The sequence below is a fragment of the Amia ocellicauda genome, chromosome 1, assembly GCF_036373705.1.
Source record: "Amia ocellicauda isolate fAmiCal2 chromosome 1, fAmiCal2.hap1, whole genome shotgun sequence".
NCBI lineage: Eukaryota > Metazoa > Chordata > Actinopteri > Amiiformes > Amiidae > Amia > Amia ocellicauda.
Genome location: NC_089850.1, coordinates 31,192,116 through 31,207,511, shown reverse-complemented (window position 1 = coordinate 31,207,511; position 15,396 = coordinate 31,192,116). Strand labels below are relative to the sequence as shown.

Below are 15,396 nucleotides of genomic sequence, written 5' to 3'. Positions count from 1 at the left end.
CTGCAGACGCAGTTTTCTTATTTATTTGTATTTATTTTTTACGTAGTATTTGGCCTTTCTTGAGAGATTGAATCAAAAATTGGTCATATTTAACAATATAAAAAAATAAAAATATGTATTATAGGTTTATTAAAAGATAATAATCATCAATATTTAATGTAGTGATAGTAGTTATAGTTGTAGTGGTAGTAGTAGTGGTAACAGTACTGTTCATTTTTAGTTTAGATGCTCCGTCTACCAGTGGATCTGTACCAGTAGGTCAGCACAATGGCGTTTTCAGTCATTGAGCAAGGGTATTATCTGCTGAACTGAAAGGCTTTCTCCTGTTTGTATCCTGACACAGCATTCAAGTATGTCATGTGTGTAAGTGATGGGGATGGACATGAGGCCAGTGTTTGAGTTGGGCTGGTCTCATAAGCCATCGGGAGCTATAGACAAGCAGGTATAGACACAGAGGAGGGGAGAGCGGCTGTCTCTTCGGGAAGATTTGATCTGACAGGCACTTGGTAACTACCTCTTGAGAGGTGATTATAGCGAATGCTCTGAGTGAAATAAATAGAGAGGGGGCTGCTCCTGCCAGGGCTGTATATAAAATACAGAAAATCAGCCCTGTCTTGGGGATTCGGTCTCAGGTTTCTTCAAGCCTGTATCACCCAGAGTCCACTCCATTACAGTTTTTTTTTTTGTTGTTGTTGTTTTTTTTTTGTACAATTGATACTGCAAAATTATTCAATAGGAATAGGAGTAATGCGAGTAAGTCTCAAATCACAAAAATACACAAAAACACATAAACACAGTCATATTCAGCCACCTGCTCCTGCACCCCCAAAACAATAGTATATATATATATATATATATATATATATATATATAGCACTGGAAAAAAATAAGAGACCACTGCAAAATTATCAGTTTCTCTGGTTTTACTATTTATAGGTATATTTTTGTATAAACTACTGACAACATTTCTCCCAAATTCCAAATAAAAATATGAATGGAATGGAATGGCTGCCATACATGTAGAGATGCTGATTTAAGAAAAATTGCAGTGGTCTCTTAATTTTTTCCGGAGCTGTATATATATATACATATGTATATATATATATATATATATATATATATATATATATATATATATATATATATGAGAGAGAGAGAGAGAGAGAGAGAAAGAGAGAGAGATTTTTTTGATGAAATGAGAATTCTAATCATGAATCTTTATGGAGAGAAATAAAGACATAGAAATATATTCATATTATATAGACCAGGAGAGATGTAAAATGTATCCAGTATATGCAGACACCTAGGGCCGGATTAAATCAAAACTTTGACCTACCCTCTAATAGAAAACTACAAACTTGTACATCATAGCGGTTATTTATGATTAGAAGAAAGTGGCATCTTACTCAAAATGAAGCCACAACTAAGTACAGTTTTGTAGTTTTCTATTAGCGGGTGAGTCAAAGATTTGATTTAATATGGCCCCTAAGCTCATATAGAATTAAATATAACAATGAAATGTTATATATCATTTACCAAAATATCAATACAAAAAAATCAGATGGACATGGTTTGTACTTGAAGTGCAACCGACTCAACCTGTCTATTGTATTCGTTACTTAGTATTCACAATAGTGCCCCAATCACACAGGCCCGACAATCCAGTATGTACAAAAAAAAGGTTAATAGATCAGTTCTTTACAGCACACTTCAAGTGCTAGTATTGTGAACTCAAACATACCTCCAATAGAAAGTGTTGTATATGAGTGGAGAAGATACATTCCGCAGGATTACATTCCTTAGAAGAGATGAAAGTCATTTGCATTCCACTTTGCTCAGACAAAGAGGAGGAGAGTTCACGTTTTTTTTAGCATGTGGCTGTCAAAAAGTAGCCCAAGTCTGACATAAATTCTACTCATTATCGAACACTTTTTGCATGTACTCATATATGCCCTTTTCTTTCCATCTCAATGCAGTACACTTATGTTAAAAGCTTGACAGCAGATGTCATTGTTTCCCAGTTTTCTGCTAGCAAACCATCAAGAAAAGTTGGTGATGTCACTAAAGTGGGGTGTACTTTGGTCTCCTGTTATGCATTCATGCATCCATATAGCAATACATAACAGAAGACCACTTTATGAATATCAATATTAATGGGTTTTGTTAGACTTCAAGCCAGGTGAGATTTACAGAGACTCCTCCACATTACTCATATGAATGGAACAGTGACTCCTTGAATAATTTCCATATATTAATCTCTAACTGGATCTATTTTGTTAATGTGCACAAACTGAATAGACCATTACATATAAATAATATATTTACAATTCCACTACATCAGTTGCATTTTTATTGGATAGAGATTACACATTCCAGCCTTCCCAGCTTGTATTATTATTATAATTATAATTATTAACAACTACAATAATAATACATTGAGATACTGTGCAATAAAACCTCCAAATAAACAAAATAATTGCACAATACTCCAATCTCTTTAATGTCAAAAACTATACAAGCATGTGCTGTGTGCACATTTTCAGTATGTCACAAACAGTATTTTTCCTGCTACTCTTCAACAGCCTTCTGTACTTGTTAGAGAATCCCCCTTGATCTTACATTTAAATCAATACAGGCTGCTGGCAATACTTAAAAGTACGGTGTTTGGCACTGCTGTATGGAAATCCAATCTTATAAATGAACCTGATGAAAGTAAAGCAAAAATAATTTTCCATCATAAAATAATTACTGCTTGGAATAGATTATTTTTCCCTCATTTTAATTATCTGAGCACTTGGCTCTGTATTTCCTTTACACTGCTATCAGTATGTACTGCATTATTAAAAATATGCAATCATGTGGACAGAATGCAGACTACACAAACTGATCACAGATTATGGATAGGAATCCTCTAAATCAAATGTTTAAAAATGCTACAGTCTTTCTTTAATTACTGAAACTTCAATGTGCCAGATTTGGTCTAGTTTTCAAGGTGCAGATTCTATATGTCCTAATAACCTCTCCCATTTGAGATTTCAAATTGACATTGGTGAAATAACCTTGGGTTTTATTATTTCATATAATACATATAAGCTCATTATGTAATCTAAAGAGCAGGACTTCTGGGAAGGAAAACTAATGATGGTGAAATCTGGAAGAGAAAATTGGCTTTTATGAAGTGTTTTATTCTGATCATGATAATTAACCAAACAAAATACAGCACAGTGTGTATAAAATAGGAAAAACAGTAGTTTACAAAAAAAAAAACACATCCTGCAATCTGCAAAAATGTAGTTTTTCTTTGAGTGGTTAATTAGTTAAATAATAAGAGCATTAAGATAATACACTCTGTTTTTGCTTTACTGCAGTGACCTTTTGCATTGTTATTTATAATTAAATTATCCTAACAACCTGTCCAGATTTTTACACCTTAGGCAATAGGTTATCAAGATATATATTGTTATAATTAATTAATTTTATTTAAGATAGATAGATGGAAAAATAGATATAGATAGATCAATTGATAGATAGACAGATAGATAGAATTCTTTGTGAGCAATGGAATGTTGTGTTTTAGTTTATTTCTATAGAATGTTCTGTTTGTTATTCATTAGTTGTAATAATGCTTTTTTTAAATATTTTGTTTATGGGAGTCTCTTTAGCCCCGAATTCAGGAATGGGGAAAGAGACAGAATTATTGGGAAATGCAGGCGGGAACTGAATGACTTTTTCTTGAGGCTGGCTCAGATATTATAAAATAGTGGAGAAACAGTCTCTGATTTGTTATGGTATTAGCAGATGGGATAGTACTGATTGTGGTTATTGCAAGTCATTTAATTTATATGTTGCTTTTATTCATTCTGGGCTACTATACCATATTTTATATCATAATAGTTTGCAATTGCTATTATTGTTAAAAGACGTTACACGCCTCATTTAAAACAAGATCACTGCTTCCATTTCTTTAATTAAATATTGTTAATTATAATGGCATTATACGTATTTATCAGTGTTATCTTTATCAGTGTGGTTCACTGATTCAGTCTAGTAAAAACTGTAAAGATTCCAGTTGGCTGAATTACTTTGAGACAGGGTGTCTAAACTTTGGTTTGCCACTCCGTTTGGTTTCTATCCACTCCTCCTGGCTGAATGTAAGGTACCAATATTTTTATGCCAGAGGCCCTCACAAGAGCTCTCCAGTTGAGGAAGATATTGCTAGGGCAAGAAAGCACACAGGATTAAATTGTCGATATCCTACAAGTCACAGTGACAGATGAAAGGGGCCAGTGCCATGGTTCAGCAAGGGACACAGTAATGGCCCACACCAATCTCCAGCAGCAGTGTGTCCCTGAGGGAAAACATGGGGCTCCTTTCTCAGTCGGCTGCTAGAGACGCAAAACTGTTTTGTCCTGTGGCATGCTGGTCATCTGTGAATGACATTAAAGAGCCAAGAAGGGCTAATCCTGTTACTTTGTTGTTGTGATTTTGCCCCCAAGTCCCACACTTTGCTGTGTTAAGAGGGGACACTTCAAGTTGTTACAGAAAACCAGCCAATTTGTGGGACTATCACTGAACCAGTTATCCAGGTATAGACACCAGTTGAAACAAGCCTAATGCCTAGACCAAACCATAGCCTTGCCCTATTAGCAAAATGCAAATGACAAACTTCTACTAAATTCTCCCGGTTTAATGTTTAGTACGACAGAAAGGACGTCCACCGAGAGAATATGTATTGAAAGGTGTATAGAAATAGAGCACTTCAAAACATGAATACGTAAATATTTTTTTACCGTCCCTGTTCAATATATTCATATATATTGCATGATATGTTGAGTCACATACAGCTTTGATAATTGCTTATTTGATCACTGACTGCATTCTACTTTTATACAAACACATATGGACATACATCTAAACCAGCTTCATGGTTCTTTCAGCATGGCAGTCCAACATGAATGAAACACACAATGTCTTTCCTTTGAAGAATCCTTTACATGAAACAAAAATCCATCTCTGGATGAAATAAATTAGACTGAGGATGTAAGCACTTTGCAAGCTCATACCAGAGGTGTTCATGCACTTTACAAATGAAGAGAGAGGACACTGGCTTCACTGTCAGGGACTGTGTTCATTATCACTGACCTTGAACAGAGTAGAGGCACAAAAAATGCTTCATTGCTCATGCCACTGCTAACTGCTAAAATCAGTACTTAACGACAGATTTAGGGCTCAAAACAGTCAAGATGCAGCATAATCTGCTCAAGATTAAAGTATACAAAGTAAATTAGACAGAAGGTAAAGCAATTAGCAAGGAAAGAAATTATGTTAATGAAGCTGCAGAGCTTGTTAGGTCATTTTCATTATGCATGTTAAGCTTTGGCTTGGGGCAGGATATTCCTAGGAAGATTAATAGTTGCACACGAAAAGGTGTAAAATTAGACTTCATAATTCGGGGCGCATGATAAGCTTGGTGCTTTTAAAGAAAATAATGACATTAAATTGTAATCTTCAATATCTAGATATAACCTTTCAAAAATATTTATAATCTTTGTCCTGAAAAACAACAACATAACATAACACAAAGCAGGAATAACACAGAATTATGCATCCTAATGTGTAAAAGTTTACTTACTCTGCAGGGAAAAAAAGCATGCTGCATTTAATATGTTTGTGTGTAAACGATAGACTAAAACAGAAAGAGTGATATATGTATAATTGCTATTTTTTCTTTCAGTCTGTTTGAGAAAAATATTTTGCTCTAGGTTCTGCTCAACAGCTACACTGATTTTTAACATTTGTAAAATACATTCAAGTGCTACCCTGTATGCTTTAAAGAAAGAAGAAAGGTTAAATGTGATTAAATACATATTGATGTTGGCAAACATCTCACAAATGTTTGTCCTCAGACTCAACCGATAACTACATAGCAAGATTCCTAGTGCGTATACATCTGGGTGGTCATCTATTTTAGCATGCATGCCATACACTGCCTTGAGAATTGCATGCTGCAAATCTACCCCACTCATTGCTTCAAGAGACTAATACTAGATAGCAGGAAAGTGTTCCAGTTCCAAGTGTACATTTATCTCTCGATTTTCAATATAGTATTTTTTTTTCTTTTGATTGTAATTTTATGCGTGATTAAGACACCTATAATTTAGGAACTGGTCTGCAGAAGAAGGAAAAAAAGGAACGGCAACAATCATTCCTAAATGACTGTAATCAAATCAGAGAATATGGATTTAAAAGCGCACCTATACTTTTGGGTCTGCAATGGCTGGCAACTAGTTTTGATCAGATGATTATTTCTACAAGGGGAGGTGATGACATGAAAAACACAACCATCTGTGATTGTGTAAACTGAGTTTACTGATTCTAATAAATATTTGTCAGAACTAACTTCGCAATTGTCTAACACTTTAGACATACCACCCTGATTAGATTTTTCTCGGCTCAGTGCGTATGGAATGAGAATCATAAATAAAATACAGAATTGTAGCACTTAATCACACTTTTACAAAATACTTTGCTGCGCAATGTGCATTCAGCTTTGAATGATAGCCATTTGCCTAATTAATCAATGCAACATTTTAACTTACATTCCATTCATTCACTGCCAAGCAAGTTACCAAACAAAGTTAAAAAAAGGATTTGAGATCAATTTAAGTTAAAAAAAAATGTCCTTACTTCTTGAAAAACAATTCTTGACTATATGACCAGGTGCAAGGTTGAGTAGTGTGCTGAATTACTCCCTGACTCATTTTAATTGATTCTGACTAAAATGTTGCAGCCTCATCTTCTTTGACACCATGTAAAGCACTGCACTTGGAAGATGGGCTTTTCACTCCGTAAAAGCATATGACCACAAGAAATCTTTTCAATGTCACTACATCTATGTTGATAGACAAAATGGTTGAGAATACAAATTGTGTGCGTGTGCATGTGTGTGCACATTCAGCTGGTTATTTATTAAAAAAATAAAACTAGTAAAAGCATTCATGCATGATTATCAAGAATTACAATTCACCAAAACCATTATTACCACACATAAACACATGCACACAGACAGACATACATAATGAGGCGAATACAGAAGGAAACACCAGAGATCAATTCTGGTGCAGCTGCCTGCAGTCCAAAGAGCCAGGTCACAATATTCCAGTCTGTATTTATGAATTTATGAATGAATAGATCGTAATGGATACAACAAATCAAAAAACGCTCCATTGTTCTGTCATCCAATTGTAGTAGTAAACAGCATGTTGAAATTGAGTTCATACATTTTAATTTGGTTTAATGTTGTCTTGCATCAAAACACTCCTTGACTTCTTGATTTTCAGTCACAAAGAAATCTAGAATATAAAGACTTTTCATGTGGAGGATTCAACACTGATTACAAGCAGCTGTAACAACAATGCTCCCTGATGCTACTTTCTAGAACAGTGGCTTACATTTAATCAAGACGTGTTCATTCTATACAATCGAGGTCAGTGGCTCACTTTAAATCAGGACTATGATCACTGTTCACCAAACCTTAACTGGAATCAGACCGGTTCACAGCGAGGCAATTTTATCACCTAAACAGTTGTTTTGGCAGGGGGCCTAAAACAGGATGCTAATTTTAGTTTTTCTCTGAGCGCTAACTATTTCATATTTGGCAGCTTTCCCGGCCAAAGAGAGCATTAATGAAGGAATGCTGAATAACTGTCATTACTGCCAGTACTCCCACCAGAGAACATTTAAACTCAGTCCTACAAACCTTGGTTATTTTTAATACATATTTTGCCCCAAATTACAGTATGTGTACTCTTACCTTGCCACAAAGTCAGCAACATTGTGATTAACATGAAGCTTTCACAACATGAAAACATAATCTAATGCTTTTAGTAATTTACCACTTATAAAAATACATTTTATATATGCTCTGCTCTGTATATTAAGTATTTTTATCACTCTACTTGTTATTCCCCCAGTACTGATTTAGCCCTGGTCAAAATAAAAATTCTGCTCAATAAAGATCACTGTAATTATAATTTGGGATTGGCAGATGGGTCACAATGCTTATACGGTCTGGGTTTAAAGTGACAAAGATAAAAGGTCACGTTTATAATAATATTGATTGAGATATAGCATAGTCAGCATTATTGATGACATTTAATATATAACCGTGCATGCATTATTTTTCATTAATTCATGCAGAAAAAAGTGTATTTATTAAAAAAAAAAAAACATGCATTGCATTTCCAAGTTTGTTGTCATACCGTCATAAATCCATCCAGCAAACCTGAATCTGGTTTGGGAGGTGCTTGAAGCCGCTCCATCGACCACTTCTCAATTATTGAAGCAACTTGGGTGTTTTCAGTGTTTAATATTCGAAATCCTGTCATGTTAACGCCACTGAAGCGATACGGCTCCACATCAAGGGCAAAGAGATCCTGTAAGAGATTTGTTTGCCTAAGTCCAAGTCTGCAGATTCTTTAAAAAACACATTTGAGATTTCAAATTGTAACAATAATATGCTTTAAGAATTCAATGTAATGACTGTAGTATTTTATCAGATTCTTAGAATATAATTGTAGTGTTTTCTAACTACTCTTATTATTAACTAGATTTCTATACATTAAATATGCACTAAACAAACTGAGAGGTATAACAGCACTGCTTACTTGCCATTATGTTCCTTCTTTTATTTGTGTAGTTTTCATAAGTTGTTACATATACAATTAATTAAACAGAATTAAGACAGAGTACTGCTTGAAATTAGTTACATTCATTTTGACGATAAGAAAGTGAGAAAGTAAAAATGACAAGAAGAAATTGTCACTCATAAAGAACATTTTCAATTTTGTGAAACATATTTCTTTCTATAATCAACACGGGATCACCAACAATATTGTATCTTAATACAAATTTAATTATTGTGCTAGATCTGCATTTAAGAAGATACTTTTCTTCCATACATTTCTCACATATTACATGATCATGTTGCTTAGTGTTTTGTTTAAATGGTTCTTAAAAGCTTAATTTAATATGAATGACAGTACATAAATTACATAAGGTTATTAAAGGCTATAAAAGGTTATTATTCCTCAATATGAATATGAAGAAAGAAGGAAAGAAAGAACTATAAACAGATATCCCTGGTAAAGAATTGGTATGGAACATAGAATTGCTGGATTCGGTTCTTTAGCATTCTTTTTTCACACAGGTTACAATAGGTAACTAAAGTTCAAGAACAAAGGCGTTTCATCTAAAATTAATTTTCACTCCTCCGTTTCACTTGGTTGATTTCTGTGAAATATAATTCTCATTTATCTCACCTATTGGAGTATCTCATGTGTTGGAGTGGCTAAGAAGCACACTTCAAATGTGTTATTAGCACACACAAAAAACTGATATTGTATGACACATCTTCTTGGTACTTTAACTGTATTTAGCCAGATATATAACTCAACTTTGTTCCATTCCCCCACAGCTAACATTCCCCTAAAGCTAACATTCACACTAATGTTCGCCGTTCAGTATCTAGGAGCTTTAAGGAAAACACATATTTTAAAAATATCTGTTTTCCTTAAAGCTCCTAGATACTGAACATATATGTTTCAGTATGATTCTTTCATCATTTACAATGTGTTATTAAAACAAACACAATTATAATGTAATTAAATATGAAGTAGAGCTTTTTCATTTTTTAACATGGGGCTGGATTAAATCAAAACCTTGACCCACCCGCTAATAGAAAACTACAAAGCTGTACATCATACCGGTTACATTTATGATTAGAAGAAAGTGACACCTGAGTACAGTTCTGTAGTTTTGTATTAGGCGGGTCAAACTTTTGATTTAATCCCAGCCATAGGGATTTGGGGGATTTAATTAAAGCACAATGGTGTTTCTAATAAAATGTATAAAGTAATAAATATATATTTTGGGGTTGTGGATTTTAAGCCCATGTTGGCAATTGATGAAATTAATTAAAAATATGCAACATTACATATAAATCAATCTACAAGAGCTGAAAAGAGCTTCCGGTAACTGATCATGTATCTATGAACAACGGTGCAATTGCATGGGCACATTTTACAGTATGTTATTATTATTATTATTATTATTATTATTATTATTATTATTATTATTATTATTATTCCTATTTCAATTGGAAATGTTTGTTGGTTTTTGCATGCATAGTGCATTTCAATAAAACACAGTATATTTTTTTTTTTAATAAAAGATCATGGAACAAATTTTACATTAATATGTTATGATTAAAGCCAAATATTATTGCATTTCAAAATGGCTTACCAGTGTTGTAAAAATGTAATGGTAATATTCTGTCATCATCCCCATAGCTAATGCCTGTGGAGAAAAAGATAGTCTGCTAGTTAATTATAATTTTCTCTCATACATACCTAACAAGTAACAGAAAGGATGGCTACAACTATTCCATTAAATTGCAACTAAAATTAACATTAATGAATTATATCCAAGCTGTTCAAGGAGATTGCTCAAAAGAACCAAAATTCATGCAATAAGTGTAACAGAATAAAGACTTTTTTATTATTCCTGTTTAGCTTCATTTCCTACCCATTTCTTAATCATGTTAAAAATTATACTGCATAGAACAGTCAAATATACATGTACATCTACATGAACAATATTTCAAAGTGTAGCTGAGGTGTAAATACACAATTCATACACATAAAGCAATTAGTAAAATTATATATATATAATTTAAGTTTTTGTTGTTAAGTGCATGGTGATACATCACCATGTGCAAATCATAAATTAAAAAAATTATAATATAATAATATAATATTTGTTATATCATATTAATGTCTACATTATATCCATTTGCAATACGTTCAACTGCACACACACTATGAAGTTTGCAAAGCTATACTTATCTGTGGGTCAGGAACTTAGGGATCTTCTTATTAGATCTCTATAACTAGGGCCATCAATCTCAATAAAATATAGCTTAAAGGCAACAAAGCACAGCTAACACATCTATAATTGACAGCCAACATGAGTTCAAGAGATCCATTGTAATCTAATTTGGGACATTGAAATTGGTGTAACTAAAAGAGTAAAAATAAATGTGATATAATTGTATGCATACTTTTTTAATCACCTTCTTTTGAATATGTCTCTGAATGCTCTTTACAATATTTAATGTGATTTAAAAATGTCTGTATTTGTTAATGCTGTATAATTGGATCTTTTCACTGCACCGTGTGTACATATTTTAGCAATATACTGTTTAAAGTGTTTGTGTCTGTGATTATTAGTTATTAAATGACACAATATAACACCTCCTTGAATCTAGGATAAGAGAAGTAAACTATTTATTTCAAACTTAGAGGGCGAAAAGGCATATCAAAAAATGTTCATGTGCATATGACGACTTTTACAAGAAATTAATCTGAATTTTTATGATGGCTCATTAGGGAAATGTATCCAGCTTACAATTGATGATAGGTGTCCTTGACCTTCATTATTAACAAGCTATTTTGCAGTTGATAAAAAGGCCCATAAATGCTTGGGTGAATCATGTTATTTTTAATATTTAATAGATGCCTTTGAGCTGGAAACATGAATGCCTTTAATTAAGTTACATATTAAAATACAATATCCCATTTTTTTTACCAAGACACAATTGAAATCCAACATCTAAAACTTATTTAAAAGATTTACATTTCTTCAAAGAAAATTAAATAACCAAGAGGTCAATTACATTAAAAACAAAACGTTTTTTATCAACTGATTTGCTTATATATATCATGTAAATAATGTATTTATTTGTGTGTAGAAGATGTCAAATGAAATTGCTTTGACACTTTTCCTCAACAGCCACCATTAATTCACTGTGTAAACTAATATACAATAGTGCATTTCTTGTTTTCTGTGATACAATCATTTTAATGTATAACTTGGACTTTTTGTTAAACACTATAAAGACTACCTATTGCCAAAACATATTAATATATACAGATCTGCAATAAATTCAAAGTTATTGACTCAAACCTGGTGAAACACAACAGCGGATAATCACCTGCTTTAATATACCAGCTGCCATTTCATGTCCGCAGTCAAATATGACATGGAACTCCTTCCCTCTTTTCATTTCCTTCAGCAAAGGTTTAGCATCTTTTGTGTCTGCTGGCAACTGTCGGATTTTCAATCGAATGTTGTAGCGCGATGGAGCCTTGATGAGCTCTTGTAATCGAATGAGACCTTTTGGGATTAAAAAAAAAGAAAACAAAAGAAAATGTAACAGAAACATATGTGACCTTGTAAAGAAAAGGCATATCACAGCATCTGTAATTGATAGACTTCAATCCTTTCTGTCATGTACACCCAGTAATATGATACACAGTTCCCCATCCCTTAAGAGTAACAATTTAAGAGCTCAAAAGGAATATTCCAGGAATCACAGCTTTTCTCCCCACAATCTCAATATATTACAAATTGTATGCAAGAACAGAGTCATGGATCACTGATACATTATTTTCAAAGTGTATTAACTGCTGAATCATCACAGAGTAAAAGTTCTAGGTAAATTCATTAACTGGGGTAGATATTTATGTCTGCAGCTTGAAAGTATCATCTCCTGAGGTCTCTCACTTCCATACAGTGTTCCCATGAGTCACAATTCTGATTAAGAAACACATAATAGGATAATTGGTATTTTAAGCAATGTATTTGACTTCACTGTTTAATAATGGAAAGGGAATCAGTACCAATATGTGTCAAATATAGGTTTGTTTGTTCTTCTGAATCTCTCCCACGTAGTACACACACACTATGTATACACACCAGAGAACCTTAAACTCTTAAATTCAAATAAACCATTGGTGGTCATTAAAATATTCCAAACAGGGTGAAAGAGATTTTTCACAACACACGTGTATAACAATGAAAAATCCCCTTAATTTCCCCTGAAGTTGCTGGAAACCTTTAGAAACTAAATGTAATGCTCAGCAATATCACACATGGCATGCTGCCCTTTTCATGAATGTGCTAATAGCACGTGTGATTAATGACACTGAGTTGCAGTGGTTTCCATACCTGGTTTATTTTTTTCACGGCATACTTAAGAGTTCTCCATCACATTAAAAGAAACGCGAATGTGTTCCTATAGTCATAACCTTTATGCAGAGTTCACAAACAACGGCTCCCCACAATGTTTTTTTTTTTCTCATTGCACGCCTGAATGCCTCACACTGTTGGATACCATCAGTGTATAGTGCCTCTGCACTAAGACTCCTCCTGCAGCAGAATGTACTGATGCTCTGTATGTCTTCATTATTGTGAGCACCCTGTTGCACACCAATGATGCCCCACAGTGTAGAGTCTTCAGCCGTAACAAAGTAGCTCAGTGGGTTAGCGCTGACTGCGAGTCCTCAGAATGGGGTTAAACTCCTCATTTTAACAACATAAACGCTATGCAAAAGAATAACACGGAGCCGCAAAGAAAACAGCCCGATAACACTTGCATCAGAGTATTTCAGAACTTCATATGCCAAAGAATCAAACTACTGTCTCCCTACACGGTATGCATTTATGATTAAACATCTTATCTGGGACACTCTTCCATTGATCATCCATATTAAATTACAACAAGACTGCTACCCCGTGGTAAAATTGAAATGCGAACATTGACAAAACATTACGTGCTCAGTCAACATGCTGCTTTGTATATAATTATGTACTTGATACCCCCAATATTAAAAATAAAAGAAACAAAGGTCCAATTCTTGTGTCTGTATTTTGAGTGTTTGTTTGATTTTGTATTAAAATCTATTTTAGAATTATAATGAATAACATAATTGTATGGAATGGTCTAGGTTGTTGGTAAATCAATAAAGCAGGGTTACTTACAGCCTTTTATGCATCAACATAACTCAAGGAACAAACTATCAAGCATAATGGAAGAACACTGTGCTCCATCACTTAAGCCTAATCCTTTAAGCAAGCAAACGCATACGGATCTGTTTTTTTTTTTCAACCTGATTGCTTAAAAAGCAATAGGATTACAAGCACTGAAAGCAAAACAAATGTCTTTATTGATAATACCTAATTTATCATTCTGGTTAAGATGCATTGTTAGAAAGCCAGAAAGTACATTTTCAGCTTTTTAAGTTTCAATTCTCTTGGTTTGTATCCCATTCACATCTGCATAAATTGCACAGAGGTGCATTTACATTTTCTTCCTCACTCCTGAGCTGTTTCTACGAACTCCATTTACCTCCACCTATGCTCCTTTACATCATGTAGCAATAAATCAATACTTACAATCACATAACAGTCAGATAAAATTTAAATCAATTTAAGTAAACCATACCAGTACAATAGCCTCTAGTGTCATAGAGTTATCCACTCTTATAAATCAACATTTCAGTTGACTTTGACAACCATAACTGCAAATTTGATAATGGATAACTTAAGAACTTTCACTTAAAATAGAAGCATGATATTTTAGTGGCAGATTGTAATTGTGTTTGCTGCTGATTTTATTGTCCCTAAAAATAAATGTCAAAATGTTGGGCATTTCAGTTTTAACTTAAGATGTTCTTTAGAACCTTCTACTAAGCTACTCATCAGCGGATACAAAACCTGACACTTAGAATGATCACAGAATGATGGCACAACACCAACACCTAATGATTGATTAAATCTAAATTTATTATAATAGTGAATGAAACAGATAAAATCAGGTACATTTCAGTTCAAAGGCTTGGTCACAAAATCTTCAAAAACACAGCTCAATAGTAAGGACTATTGCAGTACATGTTACATGCTGCTTATTATCATCTAGTATGGAACACAAAATATATATAGCTCTGGAAAAAATTAAGAGACCACTTAACATTGATTTCTGAACTTGGAGTGGTCTCTAATTTTTTTCCAGAGCTATTTATCCATAATATTGATTGTTGTGTTAAAAAAAAAACAACAACAACAGAATTGTTATATAGATTACTGTGATACACTTTGCTCACACAATCACGAACTGGGATCTCAAGTTCAGTTGACATTCTAAAGGAAGACTGCTGAAAGGCTGATGCTTTTTAATTGTGCATCTCAGGACACCAGCACATATCATTCCTGTGGTTTGCATTTTAAATGTTCTCTGTGGACCTGAGATCATTTATAAGCCTCACATTTCCATGTAGGAGATGTACAAATTGTCACAATATGGGAGTTGTGATAAATGGCATTAAATCTATTGTTATGTTCAAAATGTGCATTACAAGTCTTAAAACATTGACTTTAAATGTATACAAAATTATAAATAACTTGCCATCTCCAACTCTTAAGCCCTTAAAACAATTTCAAATAAAATTAATTATTAGTTCAATTGAAGGATCAATTAGGTAACTGAGAGATCAACTG

General features: G+C 33.5%; 1 protein-coding gene across 3 annotated transcripts in view; it reads right to left on the bottom strand.

The window, feature by feature from the left end:
- grik2 (glutamate receptor, ionotropic, kainate 2) overlaps positions 1 to 15,396 on the bottom strand; it is a 186,995-nt gene that overhangs the window by 97,689 nt on the left and 73,910 nt on the right. For all 3 annotated transcript variants that reach the window (XM_066701758.1, XM_066701767.1, XM_066701775.1), the window contains 3 exons: positions 12,053 to 12,234; positions 10,303 to 10,356; positions 8,262 to 8,435 (listed from right to left, as the gene is read on the bottom strand). In XM_066701758.1, the coding sequence (XP_066557855.1) occupies positions 8,262 to 8,435; positions 10,303 to 10,356; positions 12,053 to 12,234 (410 nt within the window). The remainder of the gene's footprint in view (positions 1 to 8,261; positions 8,436 to 10,302; positions 10,357 to 12,052; positions 12,235 to 15,396) is intronic.